The sequence below is a fragment of the Cebidichthys violaceus genome, unplaced genomic scaffold, assembly GCF_023349555.1.
Source record: "Cebidichthys violaceus isolate CVI_PGR_0920_01 unplaced genomic scaffold, fCebVio1.0.p SCAF_6, whole genome shotgun sequence".
NCBI classification, from domain to species: domain Eukaryota; kingdom Metazoa; phylum Chordata; class Actinopteri; order Perciformes; family Stichaeidae; genus Cebidichthys; species Cebidichthys violaceus.
This window is the reverse complement of record NW_027176816.1, coordinates 4,535,351-4,553,062: the sequence shown is the minus strand read 5'-3', so window position 1 is coordinate 4,553,062 and position 17,712 is coordinate 4,535,351. Positions and strand designations below refer to the sequence as shown.

Here is a 17,712-nt window from a genome sequence, read left to right as displayed (position 1 = left end):
AGGAGGTTCTCTTTGACGCGGTGGTGACTGCCCCTTTGGAGGCCTACTGGACGAGCCTCGTGCTCAATAAGTCTGAGTGTGTGACTCTTTCTTTTCCATGTTATCTAAAACAGAAGAGGTTTCTGCATAAACTCAACACAAACTGAATCCTGTAGTAAAAGATCAATTTGACTCTCTGAAATGGCAATGCTACAGACATTTGCAGAAATTAAATATGAATAATAATTGCATAAAGTTAACTTTACAGAAAACCAAAAAATCTAAGGCTCTTGTAAAAGCCTCTTTTCTGTCTTATTGTTGCTGATAGCAAATTATGATTGTGCACAAATGCAGGTTACTGTATGTAGTTGTTCTACACAGGAACTCTGATAAAGGGGTGGAGATAGCCTACCTGGGCTCAAGGACAGGCCTGTCCAGAATTAACCTGTTTGTGGTGCCCGACGAGCTTACAAACCAGTAAGTATGCAGAGTGTATGTATTCAGTCTATATGTATGAATGCACATTTATAAGCCTTGCAGTGCATGTGTTGATTGTCTCTTTGTTTATGATTCCAATCAGTAGATATATTGTGCTTTGTGTTGTTTGTATACATCCTCTGTATCTTCATCAACTCTGTTTCCTGTCTGCTTCAAGAGACTTTCTGACAGCTGAAGACAAAGAGGGGGTGTTCAACGCCGATCACTTTCCCCTGTGGTACAAGAGAGCAGCAGAACAAGTTCCTGGTACCTTTGTCTACTCTCTACCTTTCAACTCAGGTTAGTTGTACATTTCTAATTTCAAAAGCTGATTGTTCAATTCTCCCCAGAAAGTCAAGTGTTTTTGGGCTAAGTCAGTTATTACTTTTGAATCATTTTCCGTTCTACACAGTCACCATTATTAGTGCGCTATAATGAAACTGATGTCACTGTGGGACTGGCACCGCTATACACTCACACACTCACATTTGGTCAAATGCACAATTAAAATGTAATACATGATTTAGAAAGACCTTTTTCAAATTTCCTTCGTCCCCGCTTTTCCTCTTTCACCCATATTTGGTCGTTTTCTCTCGCCATGCATCTCTACCGCCCCTTCCTCTCTTATTAATTCTGGGCTGTGTTCTTGTGGACAGGACTGATTGCTGTGGGTTGAAATAAGATACGTTAGGAGGAGGTTCAGCCCTTTCCATTGTGACTTGGCCAGAACGCACATATAGACACACACTTACAAAAAAAACACACACACACACACACACACACACACAAGCACCTCACGCAGTTGCAGTATAACTACGTCTCTACAAAATGGTTTCCCTTCCAATGGGAGAATGTGTTCTCATCTGTCCTCAGCCTCAGGCTTTCCATTAGTGCCAGCTAATACAAGTGATCTGAAAGCGTCTTATTTACTTACCGGACTTGCCTTGGATGCACTCTTCCTCTCAGGACCGTGGCAGTTAGCTGTTGCCATGAAATAGTACTCTGTGGTATTAATGTTCTGTGTTTCTCTCTCTAATTACCCTGTGGTCAGTTTAGAACTAATACGGAATTATGATATGTGATGTGAACTCTGACTGTGTGCATGTGCTTGTATGTGCTTTTATGTGTGTGGCTTAGGATCAGAAAACAAGAGTGTTGTATTGGCCAGCACCGCCATTCAGCTTCTGGATGAGAGGAAATCACCCATAGCTGCGGGTAAGTGGGGACTCAAGTGGCTCTTTCTCTCTCACACACACACTTCTACATTGACAGAGGCTGCAATATTCTCTTCTTACACTGCTATGTAGGCTTTGTTTTCCCATTCTACAGTTGTCTAACCCTATTTCTTTTCCTCTGTTTGAGTTGAAACACTCACTGCCCACATTTACTGACTGTGCTGCTTTTTTTGTCCATGCGCTTGACCCTGCATGAACGTATGCTCAGAAGAAGGCGAGAGTGCAACATGGCACAGCCGTTTGAATTGAAGTGTATTTCTGCTTACATATATTAATAGAGGCCAGTTTCATAAACGCCTTTTGAGCATTTTTCCCCTTTGCTTATTTAAGGCATATTGTGGCCTAGAGGATTTCTTTGTGGCGTGCCTCATCTCACGTCCTGGTGACTCAGAAGCCTCACAATGTCACGCCCATGTAATGCAACTTTGTACAATCAGCAAGTTGATGGTATGAAGAGCAGCTCTTGTTCTGTTTGTCATCAACTTAGTTACTGAGGAGTTACTGAGGAAAGAAAACTAATTTTTAGGCAGCCTTCGAACATCTGGCCGGGGACAGCAGATGAAAACTAGCCTCTCTGGCTAACTCTGGCTCACCTACAGTTTCACTGTCGATTGGTGTGCATTGTCCCTGCAAAATAAATAAACAAATAAATAAATAAAAAATGAAATGGAAGAAATGGAGAAATTTGGGTTAGGATGCATTCGTCCACTGACAATTTGCGTAAGCGTAGCCGGCCAATCAGGACATGCCTACCCGATAACATGCGGACCGCACAGTATATAAGGCAACACACAATACTATCTGCCATCCTACTCACTACACTACACTTCTTCTTAGTGAGCAGCGTAGAAGCGTCAGGGACCCATTGGTAGAGGAGTTCGACTGTGCGCATAAAACTAGGGTTACGTAACCCTAGTTCTAACTCACACAGGCTCCGCCCTCTATTGGACTCATGGGTACAGTGGGTAAAGCCTGACGATTGCACACCCTTCCGCTACATAGATTCAACCCAACCACACTGATCCTGACAGGCTAGAAGTTAGTTGCCACAGCCCACCTACTTCTTTATAACCTAGGCCTCCACAGCAGAGAATCGGGGGCCCCTGCCAACCCAGGTAGCACGCAACTGATCTGGGTTAAGCTGTGTTGAAGTAAACCGCCGACGCTCCCTTCTCCTCACGGTCGCGCTGTTACGCTTTGTCTCAGCTTTCCTGAGGGTGAGCAAGCGGCAGCTGAGCTATGATTTTGACTTCATCCAGACATTAAAAGCGTTGAGTGATGAAATTGATCAGAGGAGCCCTTCAGTGGTGATGGGAACTCCTAGTAGATCATTCCGGTCCTTCCTCTAAAGCACGCTGAGTCCCTGCCACCCATGGCGAAAATGTCCTGCTCTCTGCGTAATGATATGACGGGCACTGACGAGATTCTTGAAATGGAGACTCCATCTGTTGAAATGAGCAGTCAGTGGGCAAATCCCCTGAAGATAAAAAGTTTGGCCCACAGAGGTGTGTGCTGCCTTATAAACTGTGGGATCCACACTTATTCGGTTCGGCACATCCTCAATTGGCCGGCTACACTTGTGTATATTTTCAGTGGTCAAATACGTGTTTGTAATTGGAGGAGAATGTTACCCGTAGAGTATAGTAGAAGGCGGAGCCTGTGTGAGTTAGAACTATTGCAATACTTTTACTGCAGGACTGTACAGTACAGAAGCGGATGACAAGTTAGAAAATATTTTAGATGTAATAAGTAAGTAAGTAATTAATATAGAGAAAGTTGGAAGCTCCTTGTTTGCAAACTCAACACAATTGTGTTTGAAGTAAGGTGACTACTTTCTCTGTTTACCCTCTGCATGCCTTTTGGAAATCCTGTTTTCCCGTTTTATTTTACATTGATAGCTTCAGCAACCCAGTAGAAATATCTTGAATGTGTGAGTTGTCCTATTAAAATACAAAGTACAGTATGTGAAGTATTGCAATCCTTTCCACAGCCCAACATATGCGCCAAAGAACAATATGGAGCACAGCTTTTGCCTCATATACAAGCTTCTTCTGATAATTGTATTTTTTATTTATCCTGTCAACAGATGAGGGCCAGTAATGCCAGTATAGGGGAATCACAGAAACTATCTGGTGAGAGGAAGGAAAAACTACAGAAAGGAGAAAGTGGAAAATCTTTTGGAAATGCAGTGATAAAATAAGAGAAGAAATAAAAGGGCAGAGAAAGAGAAAATTATTTCATGGTGCATGAATGCGTTGACATGAAAGCAGTGCATTGTGGGTACTCTTGGCCTGGGGGAAACCACTGGAGCAGAAGGACAGAGATGGGAGAATCTGTGCAGTGCCATAATGCGCACACACACACACACACACATGCACATCAGAATTCTTGCAGAGCAATACGCATTCAGCCCACAATTTACACCAGCCCACGGTATTATTTGACACTGCTCACTTTGTCTCTGTTGTTTTAAGATAATATCATTCTCTAAAATGCTGTTTAGCAGCAATTCAAAATGACTAATCACGAAACAAGGTTTCATGATAATCCTATTTTTACATTGGGTGCTGATGTACAGTAATGACGATCATGCTTGTCAGATCGGGGGATGTCTGTAAGGATGATTTTATATAAGAGAGTCAGATGGGAGGAGAGATGTAGGCTGGAATGCAAATTTAGCGTGGGCCGGTTAGGGCCAGTTTTCACTGCCCTGTGCTCCACTGAGCTGTGGACTTGTGAATACGCTGTACACTAACTGAAAAGGACAGGCTGATGACATCACACACCATTGGCCCTGCAGACATCACTTGAGTCACAATGTTACCGTGTTCGTACATACACGCGTGTGTATTCCAGCGTGTCTGTGTGTGTGTGTGTGTGTGTGTGTGTGTGTGTGTGTGTGTGTGTGTGGTCACATCCTGAGCCACGTGCAGCGAGTCTGCTGCCGTAATATACAGAGCCACAAAACTCAGGTCAGGCGTTAAGATCAAAGCCATCTGTGTACATTCATGTGCCTCCACACCACACCACACCACACCGAGTAAGCTGAAAATCACTGCTGATGGCAAATTATCGATATATATAGATAATAACTAGACACGTCACAAGCAGCTTTTTCCCAGTGAACCAGTGAACTCCATCAGAAAAAAACACAATAATGATTCGACAGAAACTTCATTAATCAAAAAAAAAGAATTGAAATTTTACTTTGCCAGCAACATATTAAACTGAGAGGGGCAAAAACACCCATGCAATGTATACTAATTTCAAGATTACCTGTTTTATTTTTTAAACAATTGAACAATTGGTAAAACAAAGAGGAATACGCTTAAACAGTAGAATACACTCCAAAGTGGACCTCTTTTTTTTTTTTTTTTTTAAATACCCCTCTTTTAACCTCCATCCTATCAACATATTTAAAAAATTTAAGACTAGAAAACTGGGGTCCCTGGGGACCTCAAAATAAAATACTGTAAGATACAAACATCCGAGCAAAATGCAAATTTATTCATCCCAAAACCATAATTAGTTATGTAATTAATTAATTAATTACATAACTAATTAATGGCATAATGGCAAATAAATGTTATTATTGTAGAAAAGTAAAATAATTAGCATATTATGTAAAAATATAAAGCGCAAATGAGGAAATCGGTGTCTGGCTGCATCTGTGTCTCCTTCTTCAAAAAGAATGGTCGTGTCATTACCCTGATAGTGTGTGATACTTTAAAAGAGGACCCATGGCAAACATCTTTGCTGTCTATTCCATCTCATCTATTTAAAATTAACTACGTCGGCTGCAATTGGGTGCTTTAATACATTGGTATTTAAAATGATTATTTAAAAGCACTTACTAAAACAGATACAGAAAACAATGAAATGAAGTCATTAAGAATAAATTGATCAACAAAGCAATGAAAAATTGGAATGATAGAGCAAAGCACATACAAGTTATAAAAAGCAGTATACCTCTGGGGTCTGCTGGGACCGCAGTTAGTAGGATGGGGGTTTAAGATACTTTCTCCAAATAATTATGCATGCCTTCTTAAATTAGTTGCCAGTAGACATATAGTAATCAGGTAAATTATTTCCCTTTATTTTATGTAATACATTTTGAATGACATGACTACCATTATGTAATCAGCATTAACTCACTAACAAGACTCTGCTGATCTCAAAAACTGTAGATCTAAACATTTGTGTGTGTGGGTGTGACTTTGCAGCAGTATGATAATTCAAACTCATAAATGTAAAGTTATTTTAAAAAAAACAACAAGGCTGAGTCCAGGTTTTGTTGTTGTTTTCGTTTTAGTTTGTTTCATTATTGCTTCAATGAATTTCCCATCTTCACTTCAGAAAAATATCCTTTAAGAAAACATATATCCTTCTCAAAACTATATCACGTTATTAGGCACAGACTCTTAAATTCTTTATAAATTTGTGCATACAGTATACATCTCCACACGCACACTCAAGCACAAATTAAATACTGACACAAACACTCTCATTTTTGTTCTCATTCTCTCACGTCAATGATATTAACAACAAAACTTAACTGACAGCAGCTGCCTACTATGAGTTACCTCAAAATCAGACCCAAAATTATGAACAACAACCAAATGACAACTAATTCTGAAATCCATTTTTAAATACTAGAGCTTTACTATTATACCTAAAAGTACACAAATATAAATATATAGCAATTTGTTCTGTGATATGCATTTCTCAGAAATATCGGAATTGATTCCTTTTGGATTCTTTGGCCTGCCCCACGAACATGCATACAGTAGAAGGTACTCTTCTCATCAGTGCATAGTCAAATACTTGTGGAGTTTAGCTACCCAAGTCTCAGAAAGGAGATGATCATACGCACACTTCAACACATAAAGAATCATACTCTCTTTTTTTTCTTCTCTCACACATGCACTAACACACACACATGGCATCCAGAGCGGATTAGGTTAAAGGGTTGAGGCCCAGGTTTTAGGTCCAGGGTTCATGTTATCATCTCTTAGGCGATAGCATTCTCCAGTGGTTCCTTCTCATCTGCTTTGGCATGAGCTGCCCCCTGTGCTGCTGCCAACTCCTCGTTCTTCTTAAGCTCCCGCTGATATTTGGCCATGATAGCGGCGTAAGCGCAGCCGTACACTGCTGCAGCCAGCATCATCAGACACACAATCCCACACACTACGCCGGTGATGATTACTGTGGCAATTGCATGGCGTAAGTTGACAGGCCGCTGCCTCTGCTTAGGTTCACACTCTGGCAAACCCCCTCCTCCTCCTCCTCCTCCACCACCGAAACCCTCCCCCATTGCCATGGGGACATGGATAGCGTGGCTAGAGGGATGAGCATGGTTTCCATGGGTGTGGCCACGCAGTAGCCTCTCATTCTCCAAGTGGTGTATGTTAGCAAACAGGTAATGGTAGCTTGTGGTCATGCAGGTGTGGAAGAGCTGGTATGGTACTTTCTGCAGGTCTTTGTCCTTCATTTCTTCTGGCTGGGAGCAAAGCACCTCATCCACCACTCCACCTTGGGATCAGAGTTAAATAGTTAGATCAGAGAGGGGCGGCAATAGACAGACTGAGGGGCAGGAAGGAATAGTGGGGCATGCATCAGTCGGTTGTTGTGTATTATAAGTACATTACCTTCTGTTATTAATTGCCCATTTCTTTTCTGGCAGCTTACTACAGAGGAGGCCGCAATTGTTAGCATCATAGCTGAGCCTTAACCAGCCCATTACTCAAGATATTTATTAGTGTAGGGTGTAATGGCGTACTTTAAAGGACCGTAATGGCAAGTGTGATTTGATTTACTTCTCAACCATTGCAGCTCAATAAATCAAGTCTGTTAAAAAGGTGAAATAGTTAAGACTTCATCAGCTTCTCACTGTTTGTATCTTAAATCTCTCTGGTTATTCATCTGTCTCGGTTTTCATGTCGAGCGTGCTCTGTTACACCCTTCCTTTCTGCCTGCCTGATTAACCGCTGGCTTCCTAATAAGCATACATCGTTGTATCTGGGTCCATTGTGTTGTTTTGCAGTAATTAGAATTTTCAGCCTCGAAGACGAAAGCTGTGTCAGTGTAACACAGGCATGTAGGCGGGCCAGCCAACTTCAAGCGAGTGTAGCTTTCACTGCACAGTGGTTATATGGTTATCTAATGCATGCTGGGGTTGTTCTAGCATGGAAAATAATGCAGTTGCCAATTTAACTCTTAATACAACTCTGGCTGTAGAGATCACCACCATAGTTATTAAAGCTGCTGCATATGCCTAATATTGCAACATTATTCTTATTGCTTCATGGTAGGTTTTACTCAGCTTTAAGGTCAGGCTTTGTTAGTGAAGCAATTATAATTTTACTATAAATGCTGTAAGTCGTCACCATACATTATCCAATGCGGCTCATACATGCATGTGGTCACCTCCCCAAACATAGCCCTCATCAGATATATTAATAATAATAGTTTAAAAGCCAAAGCAATAGTACACAATAGTATAAATATCTAAGCACCCTACATTCCTTCCACAGCTTCACACCAAACAGCATGACACACTCACTCATTCCAGAATCTAAAAGGTCTGGACAGACCTAAAGCCTGTTCTTAACACCACTATGTAAATTTCTCCAAGGACACAATATATAAACATTACATTCATCTGGGGTCAGTCAATCTATTTGAATCGCTAAAATAGGCTCTTCTCTCTTTGTGTATTGTTCATTTTAATACAGAGTCCTGCTAATTCTAATCTAATAGTTTCACGATACTTGTGTTTAAAGTCAGTATTACCATAATGTAGCATTACGATAATTTAATCGAATGCCCAGCAGGAAAGGCATTGAGATAAATGAAAGTTTGAAATGTTAAAGACATTGCTCCAGCCTTTACCTGGAGCTTCTGTGGTCTAACCTTTAAAGAGGTAGGTCTCCAGCCAGAGTTTGAGGCCTATGAGCTGGCAGTCACACCTCCACGGGTTACTTCGTAGTGTGAGGCTGTCCAGGCGGGTCAGGGCCTCCAACAGGGAGCGGTCCAATCGTGTTAGCCTGTTGTGTGCTAGCCCCAGGTGGCTTAGGTTCCTCAAACTATCGCCTATGGCTCCAGGCAAACCCCACAGGCTGCAGGTAGGGGCATGGCAAGGAAACAACATAAGATACATTGAGTATTGTGCAATACATTTTACAGTGTGCATTTGAGAAAGGACAAATAACAAAATTCTATCTGTTCGGTTTTGTTGCTTAACCTGTTGTGTGAGAGGTCAAGGTGTGAAAGCGAGCGGATAGGCCCAAGCAACCGCTTGTCCAGCTCTCTCAGGCTGTTGTAGGCCAGGCTGAGGCGCTGTAGAGTTCTGAGACCAAGCAGGGCAGTCGGTGAAACAGATGTTATAGAGTTATTAGATAGATCGAGAATGCGGACAAGTGGTATTTCTCGGAAAGCCATTGATCCCAGCCCCCTGATACGGTTGTCTTGGAGATACAGTTCTTGGGTGTCTGGATGCAGTCGTCGGGGGATGTCATATAGGCCTCGACCCCGGCAGTCTACTACCTTGGTGTTGCTGTTGCAGTTACACTCCTTTGGACAGGCATGTGACAAAGAGAGTAGGGATAGGAGGGCACACACCAGTACCACTGTGGAGACAGGGGGACATACTATTAGATCAAATGTCTAAACGTATGCTTGTGTATTTGCAACTAAACATGAAACATTTTCTAGGATGTCTAAAGATATGATCTCTTTCAGCAATACCCTAGACTGCTATTTAATAATTGTATACATTCGCACCACAGTCTTCAATTGCCATAATGACCACCTTCACTGAAATAGTTCAAGGCCTTTGTCACAGAAAATAAACATTTAAGTGCACACAAATGTGAAAATATAGTCTTTAGAAAGGAATGCAGTCTATAAGTTTTTGCCCAGATAGTACTGTTCTTTGTTTAATAAACAAGAAAGTAAACTTATTACTAATATGCCAACTCCCACTTGCCACCCTCCCCTAGACAGAGGCCCTTAGTGACTTCACCAAAGACTCATAACCCCTCACCCACACTCCACCCACACATAAATCCATATGCAGCAGATACTGGGTGTCTGATTCCCTTTGAGATGAGTTCACATGTCCATTCCTTCTGGAGCAATACAGCAGTATTTATAGCATTGGCTGGGCTAGCTCGGGGCTCAGTGAAATGAAGCTCAAACCCAAGCCTGGGAATGAAGCTGGCTCACAAGTTACACTCATAAATCCTGAACAGATTGATTAGCTGCACCATGTTTATCTCCATAGGCAAAACATGTTGTAGCAGCCATGTTGCTGTTTGGGTTTGTTTAATGTCTTCTAAAATGGGAGTTATCCCGTATCAAGGGAAACAATCTTTGCCTGTGTTATGCCTTTGTGATGAAGCAGCTTTCATTTTTATAGTAACCTGAAACTTATTTCCAGATTCATTTCAGGAAACACTGTGTAGCTATTAACTGTAATAATCAAACAACCATTGAGGAATGCATTTGTTTAAATTCTGTGGCCACACAACACTCATATCACACAACTGCTGTTATGCAGCACTATCACTTGAAATATACTCAAGCCTCCCTCCCAGGGATCCCCTAGTCTTTGAATATACCCTTTTGTAACATAGTTCGGTAATTAGAGTGACAGTGTCCCATTTACAAGCATGTAATCATTTTGTCTTTGCCTGGCTGGTGAACATCATGCAGTTGATTTTGATTTACAGGCTTAGAAATAGCCAGGCGCTCCCAGCTCTAATCTCAGGTGTTAGTTTGGTACAGCGGCTCTTGGCAGTGTTGCTCTTATGATAATATGTCGCTTGCGTCAACAAAAACAATCAGAAAATGGCTGGGTTGAGGATTTAGTGTGCTGCTGTGCGAAGCCCTGTGTTAATTGCAACCTTGTTAGTGAAATTAGAGTGTGTGTGTGTATGCAAGAATGCATTCAATCACATGTGCTTGCACACGTGTGCACTTACTCATGAACAAACTCATATACGTACAATGCACGAACACACAGAAACAGCATCAGCTCAGTGGAGCATTGTAACAGCAGCTCTGGAATCAGGTCAACAGAATGGCTTTTTGCTCTGATGTGTCCCTCCAGCCCATAGTACACACAGAAAAGCTTGTAACAACATGCACACACAGCAAGTCCTGCTTTAAATCACCTTGATACCAATGTCAATACCTATATACAACAGGAAACATGCAATGATAATGTACATAACCATAAACGTGCTGACATCTATGCATTTAACTGTTTTAATTCAGGAGCTGTTGTGAGCAAGGAGCGGTCCATGCTTCGTTACCACTCAGTTATACAACAGTTTACACAACATAGACTTAGCAGTTGTTAGCAGCCTACCTAGCCATGCACATGTAGTATACAAACACACACTAACATACACAAATGCATTCATTTTGATATTCTTCCCGGTGGTGGAGCTCCTACCTCTCATATCTGCCAGTCGTTCTTGGGCCGCTTGCATTCAATCTTCTTTTAGCTCCCTTTTTGGATTCTACTGACTGGTTGATGATCCATTAGCCGTCAGTAGTAGGTTGAGATTAGCTGTCCTGACTCTCATCTCTGTGGGCTGATATGGTCAATCTGTAGGAATTAGAGAGGCCGTGATCAGCAGCAGAAACCTGTGTTGCCCTCAGGATCCCCAACACTGCCTGCACAGGCATGAAACCCCATCAAAGCGGGCAGATCAGAGCACAGAGCTTACTGCCAGCCAGTCTGGGAATCACTGGAGTTAGGGAGCTCTCTCTCTCGCTCTCGCTCTCTCTCTCTCCCTCTTGCTCTCCCTCTCTCGCTCTTGTTTCTATTTTCCCTCTTCTCTTGTTGCTTGATTTTATTTTATTTCTGCTCCTCTATTAAATCCATGGGGAAATGTGATGGGGTGTCATTTCCCAGTGGACAGCTGGGAGATGACACAGCTTCTTAAATTACTGCTCAAACACGTACGCTGACATTCACGTTACCTCCTAATGCTCTAGCAAGACTTGAACAAGACAGAATTAGAACTGGATTGTGTTGCGTCAAATACACAAATACTCAAAACACTTCAAGACCCAGTGAACACATTCGGAGGAAGCCCATTGTTGTGGAATGCTCTGATGATATTATGCATGAGCCGTGGGCTGAAGGGCTGGCAGAACACACCCCCAGCACAGCAACACAGAACGCACGAATGCACACATACGCATGCACACACGCACACAGCAGGATATTAAGCTGTTGCAGTTGTTGCTGGGGTTTTTTTTTTTGCATGTAAATGGATTGACTGTTAAGCTTATATGACCTCATGGGTCGCTGGAAGGAGAAGCAAAAAATGTACAAAGAAGGAGACAGAAAGAGATTAATGATCAAATTATTTTTAATGATCAATGTGATTAAGCTTACTAGCTGACCTTGCCTTGTAGTACCCTCTCTAGTATTTGTCCTCCTGTCCATCCAAATTTATATCCTTTCCTCTGCTGAAGGGCATGACAATTATTTTCATTCTGTCATATACAGTAAATAGTGAAGTCAATATGTGTCACACGCTTATACTTATCATTGATTGTGGTGAATGTGTAAGAAATCAGCCTTGAGCAATTTATGCACACATGAAGATAAATTTAAAAAAATGTGCACCTGCGCAGGCAAATACATCCTCAAATGTGTGATGACACCTTTGCTAAAAGCCCATATTGCTGATGTGTACAGACTGCAACGTCTACAAATGTTAATCATCAAAGAGAAACAAAACATGCCCTTCTTTTCCTGCTCTTTGTCATAAATTATCACTATGTGCATCTCATGTGATGCATTAAATGCATGTGGCATCAAGGCCTGAAGGGCAACCTACAAAGATGGTTTGCACGATTTGAATATGGACTTTTCTATTAGATCTTATGGTTTGCTATTTGAAATTGGTCCAACACAGATACATTTTTTTCAAATGTTTTTCAAATAGAATCTTTTATTTGGATTTTGCAACAACGATTAGTCTCAATTTTGCCTCAACAAAAACACACAGGATGGAGTATTCATTGGAGCGTAAGTCTTGTAGACTGCTGGCATCCTTAACAACAGCTTCCTGTTCTGCGCATCCTCTGAATGTTGCTCAGCATCTTGACATGATCCGCCCCTGCGCTGTGTTGCTGTGGAATAAACCACCAAATTTGCAAATCCCTACATCTCTCAGACAGCTATGTGTGACTTGAATGTGGGTTTATGCTTGTCCTAAAGGTGCCATCACTGAACTGACGCAAACACTACACTCAAATAGAACAGAAACACCTATGCTTGCCCTTTCTACAGCACGTACATGAGCACAAGCAGCCACATACTCGAATGCACCCCTGTGCTGATGGATGTGTACCTTTATGCAATCCTTATTAGAATCCCAAAAATCTGTAGGATTTAAACTGGTTGTCATCTCTCCCTGCCTGGGATTGCACTGATAGCAGATTGGTGATGGGTTGGATTTAGAGTGATGTTTAACGTCTCTTCATCTTTGGACTCATAAACCCAGCTCAGGGCGTAAATACCCCCAAGTTCTTAAATCATGCCGAGGGAAATTAAATTTTACCCCATAGTACAGAAAATATCTGAGCATTAGTGAGACGGATTTGGGCTTTTCTCTTTTTGCTCTGAGCCGACTTCCAGGTAGCAGCCAACATGAATGCACTTTTAACCTCTAATACAATTTTACAGAGTAAACTCCTGTACTGCTCATAGTAGTATTATGTTTCCATGAAATATTTTTCTTGCTGAACAGATCCCAGAATATAGATTTATTCATTTTACAATTTCATAGAATTTGACTATTATATTACATCTTTGAAATATTTGAAGGTGTCATGTTTCAAAATCCACAGAATGTTTTTCTGACAACTTATTCCACCTCCTTATCTTTTTTTTCCTTCTCAGTCACTACTTTGTTTTTACAGCTTTTTTAGAATAGATGATCCTGTATCTTTTATTGGCTTTATGATCTAGGTTCTCCCTGGTTTAATACCATGTGTGTTTCCATTGCTGTTGCCCAGCATCTTAATTTAGCCTCTCCTCCTGGGTTTTCCATGTGGGTGTAGAAATGGTGGGCTGCTGAAAGGATCTGGCAAAGCTTATGACGAGATAATCTGCACCTGTTCCTCTGGGCAAGGGCTAAAACAGGCCACAGCAGCACCCCACTGCACACTGAACTTGGACAATCACACAATTGCACAAGCACACTAAAAGAAGTGCAAACCATTTATCACTGATAATTCTCTCTTCACATGTTGAAATGTATTTAAGATGTATTAAGCTTTAAGTGAGGCTGTTCATGTTTATATGGATCCTATCTACACTACATCTTCACAGTCATTACAGTTATATTCAGACAGACAATATGAGAAAAACAATGTTTTTTGAACATTAAGCATGTAAACATGTTCTAGTAGAAACCCAAAATATGAAAAGTATGAACTTGAAAATGAGCATGATATGTCCCTTAAAAAAAGACCCTAAACGCTTGGCAAACCCCCACCGAGTAAAAGCTAGGGTCCTCTGAGTCTTAGTAGCAGGGGGTAAAGGGAGAGGAGGGAAGTTAAAGCCTGTGGTGAATGTGTCAATCTTTCCTCAGCCACCTTTGAAAAAGCTGACATTTTTTTCCAGGCAAGGAATTCTAGTCAGATCTGTGCATTTAGGGACCTGCTGGGATGAGGCTTATGGAAGTAAGAGCAGCTCCGTATACCAACTCTGGAAATTCGATGGATTTCATGTGGTCACAGTGAGAGGTCTGGTTTAGAATTGTGTGAAACTGCATTTTTAGTGTGGTTAAACGATCAGTGCACATGTGTGCAGATATTACAGTATTCTAAACAAACACACACAGTCACCTTCCACAGATATAAGCTGACACATGTATGATGCAGTGTATAGTCACCCTTTTGGCCTATTTTGTCCTGCAGGGGTTCACTGTAATGGACAAGTCGGTGAACATTTTCCCTTGTATGGGATCAATGAAAGATTCACTTTGACTCTGTGTTTATATTAATAATATCTCTCTTGCCTGTAGGATCACTTCTGTTATGATAAAGAGCACAGTGAACTTGCACTTGAACACACATGTCCAGTTGCTACGTCTCTGTGACTGTGTCGTCTCTCTTTCAGCTGTGGGCATCCAGATGAAACTGGAGTTCTTTCAGAAGAAATTCTGGACAGCCAGCAGACAGGTACACATGCATAAACACACATCCTGCATGCTTACATATTCACACGTATACCACAAACACACTTCAACCTAAATAACCTATTCTAACTTTGCCAACTGCGCTGCCTAATGAAAGTAATTTAAAGATACATACAAAATATACAAAACAAAAGTCAAGTCTATTTGAAAAAAGTATTTGCTTTTTAATAAAACGTCTGCTATTTCGTACTTCACTAATAACGTGACTTGTCCCCACATGTTATAAATATTGCATGATTCAAGAACCCATGAAAGCTGATAGATTGTTTGGTTGAATTTTTTACATTTAAAGGTCATCAGTCTGTTTCATTCCATTTATTTATTCTAAAACGATTTTGGAAGGCAGTAAAGGTTTTCAGCTGACAAAAGAATGAATCTAACAGCCGAAATATTGGTGTGACACTCAGATACACAATGCAGATGTATTGTTTTTATCGTACAGTGTGCAGCTTTAGATGGGAAATGCTCCATAAGCTGTGATGATGAGGTTGGTCAGCCTTTCTTTTCTCCATCAACCATGCATTATTCTTTCACTTTTACTTCTTACAAACGCTTTAACACTTTGTTTTATATTTAACAGAACATTAACTGCTACCTCATTGACAACAACGGCTTCGTTCTGGTAGCGGAGGACTATACTCTGGTAAGACACTGACACACGAAGAGACACATACACACATATAGAGCCAGATCATGCAAGATTAATGTTAACGATTGCATAACAGTCATAGCTACAAATTTCCTGCAAGCAAAAAACAAGGGACATTTTGATGCTATTTTAATTTAAGAGGAATAGCTTGTTCTGACACCAGCAACAGTAGGCTATAAACACAATTGGGTTTGTGCCAAATGAGAGTCTACAATTTATTTGAAGTCAGATTACATCAGAGTGGACTGATTCAGTGCACACAGTGCATATGTACTATACCTCTTGCATTTGTTTTCCTATTATAATTAAAATGTTTTCCCTGCATCACAGTCATATTGTTGCTTAGACTGCTCTCAAGGAGACATGGTGCTGCCCTAGCATATACCCTCTGCTTAGATGTCCCAAGACATGCTGTCACTCTGGCTTTGTCTCATCTAGAAGCCAGTCCGCTGGCTGTCACTGTCCTTCTTCAGCTTGTTCTTTTCTGTTTCTTACTTGCTTGCTTACTTTATTTGATCTTAATTTAGAGGTGACGGAGCATTTAGGGTTCCTCTTGTCAAGTTGTTTCATCTAGTTGTTGTTATGTAGAGGTCACCGACCAACAAGGTAACAGTAATGTGATACATTAAAATAGCCAGTAGGTCCGGGTGAGCTGGAGGATCTACTAGGCTGTGTCATTTCTAGTAGGACTTTCAGAGGTAGATGTTGGCATTCTCTGCCTCCCAGGTGTCGAGACAATTAGCATGTGGAGAGATAGAGTCCTGTGTCTGATATGGCTAATGGATGCTAATGGTTTGATAGCTTTATTCCTGTGGCATCACCTGGTTTGCAGCACTTTGGACAGGCAGGATGTCAGGCATGTGACTGTGTAACAGTCAGCAGTCTTGGATCACATTAGGCCGTATGTTGAAACAATTCATACACAAAATGGACAACACTTTTGATTTATCAAGCTTCTCGAATGTTAAGAAATCCAAACAAACAATTTTAAAATGTCACCTTGTGGTAAGGAAAATGATGGAGAGGGAGAGGGGTGACGGGACATAGCACACAGATCTGCTTAAATCAACAATGAGATTGTTCTAGTTTTATTAAATAAAATCCACTTTCTCAGACAGGAAAATTCTTTGGAGAAGCAGAGGGGGCTGTAATGAGTAAGCTTCTGCAGATGGGCTCTTTCAAGAGGTAAGTTTTGCCTCTTTTTTTTTTGGAAACACTTGTGTGGTTGTTTGAGTGTGTGTACTTATAAGTGCCAGCACAAGTGTATGTATGAGTATGTGTAAATGTATGTGCATAATATCAGGCAGGCCACAGAATGAGAGCATGTCTTCTCTCGTGCTGACAGCTCTTAACTTGGCCAATCGTGTTGAGCTATTCAGCGTTGAACTCCGACCCCTCGCTCAGCAGAGTTCTCCGTTAGGGGATTACAGCAAATCTTTTCCTGAAACGGAGGAATTAGGAGAAACTTGAAGTCACACACACACGCACATAGACACATTCACACAGATATTGCTTGTTGTGGAGCTTTGTCTCCTGGAAAACGCCAGGAGCAGTGGGTGGTGACTTTCTGCAATTCATTTAGAAATTTAACCCTGGAGGATAACTTTCCAAGTATTTGAGAGTAGAAATACAGAGAATCAGTCAGAGACGTATATTGTAGTTTGACTGTGGAATCAAACTGGTATGGTCTAGCATTTGTTGAATCTTCGAAGGTCGTGGTTGCAGAAGCTTAAAAAACACATTTCCAGCACTGCAGTTCCGCCTTTGGGAAATGGGTGAGATTTCAGCTATGCTGCCTCAGTACATAAAAATCATAGGGGACAAATCATTGCACAAGTAGACAACCACGCCTGTTGATCATAAGGATGAAGCTCAAAAGCTGACAGCTTTGGTTTACAGTCACACTCATAAAAACAAAGAGGCAAAGAGTGCTTTCACTGAATCTTTAATGTTGGATGACGAGAGATTGTTTCAAATGAAGGCCGATGTATGATGAATGAATAATATGACTTGTTGGTTAAGTATTAGCATGAGTAATAGAGCTTATATATCCTAACACTAATGAATCCAGTGTGATCTGTCTAAACCCAGTGTCATCTGTGGAGAATTAATGTGGTAAGTTGCAGCACAGTTTTTGTCT

At 41.2% G+C, this 17,712-nt stretch overlaps 2 protein-coding genes across 5 annotated transcripts in view; one reads left to right on the top strand and one right to left on the bottom strand.

Annotated features, from left to right (window-relative positions):
• Window positions 1-17,712, top strand: part of cacna2d3a (calcium channel, voltage-dependent, alpha 2/delta subunit 3a) — a 109,435-nt gene that overhangs the window by 80,188 nt on the left and 11,535 nt on the right. For all 4 annotated transcript variants that reach the window (XM_068732917.1, XM_068732914.1, XM_068732916.1 and 1 more), the window contains 8 exons: window positions 1-76; window positions 361-456; window positions 635-756; window positions 1,594-1,671; window positions 14,845-14,906; window positions 15,366-15,410; window positions 15,504-15,566; window positions 16,687-16,757. The exon at window positions 1-76 is cut by the window's left edge and continues 18 nt beyond it. In XM_068732917.1, the coding sequence (XP_068589018.1) occupies window positions 1-76; window positions 361-456; window positions 635-756; window positions 1,594-1,671; window positions 14,845-14,906; window positions 15,366-15,410; window positions 15,504-15,566; window positions 16,687-16,757 (613 nt within the window). The remainder of the gene's footprint in view (window positions 77-360; window positions 457-634; window positions 757-1,593; window positions 1,672-14,844; window positions 14,907-15,365; window positions 15,411-15,503; window positions 15,567-16,686; window positions 16,758-17,712) is intronic.
• LOC137889198 (leucine-rich repeat and transmembrane domain-containing protein 1) lies at window positions 5,577-11,735 on the bottom strand. The gene is made up of 4 exons (XM_068732918.1): window positions 11,152-11,735; window positions 8,935-9,319; window positions 8,604-8,809; window positions 5,577-7,223 (listed from the first exon to the last, which is right to left on the bottom strand). The coding sequence occupies exons 1-4, from the start codon at window positions 11,186-11,188 to the stop codon at window positions 6,703-6,705; spliced, it is 1,149 nt and encodes a 382-aa protein (XP_068589019.1). The 5' UTR covers window positions 11,189-11,735; the 3' UTR covers window positions 5,577-6,702.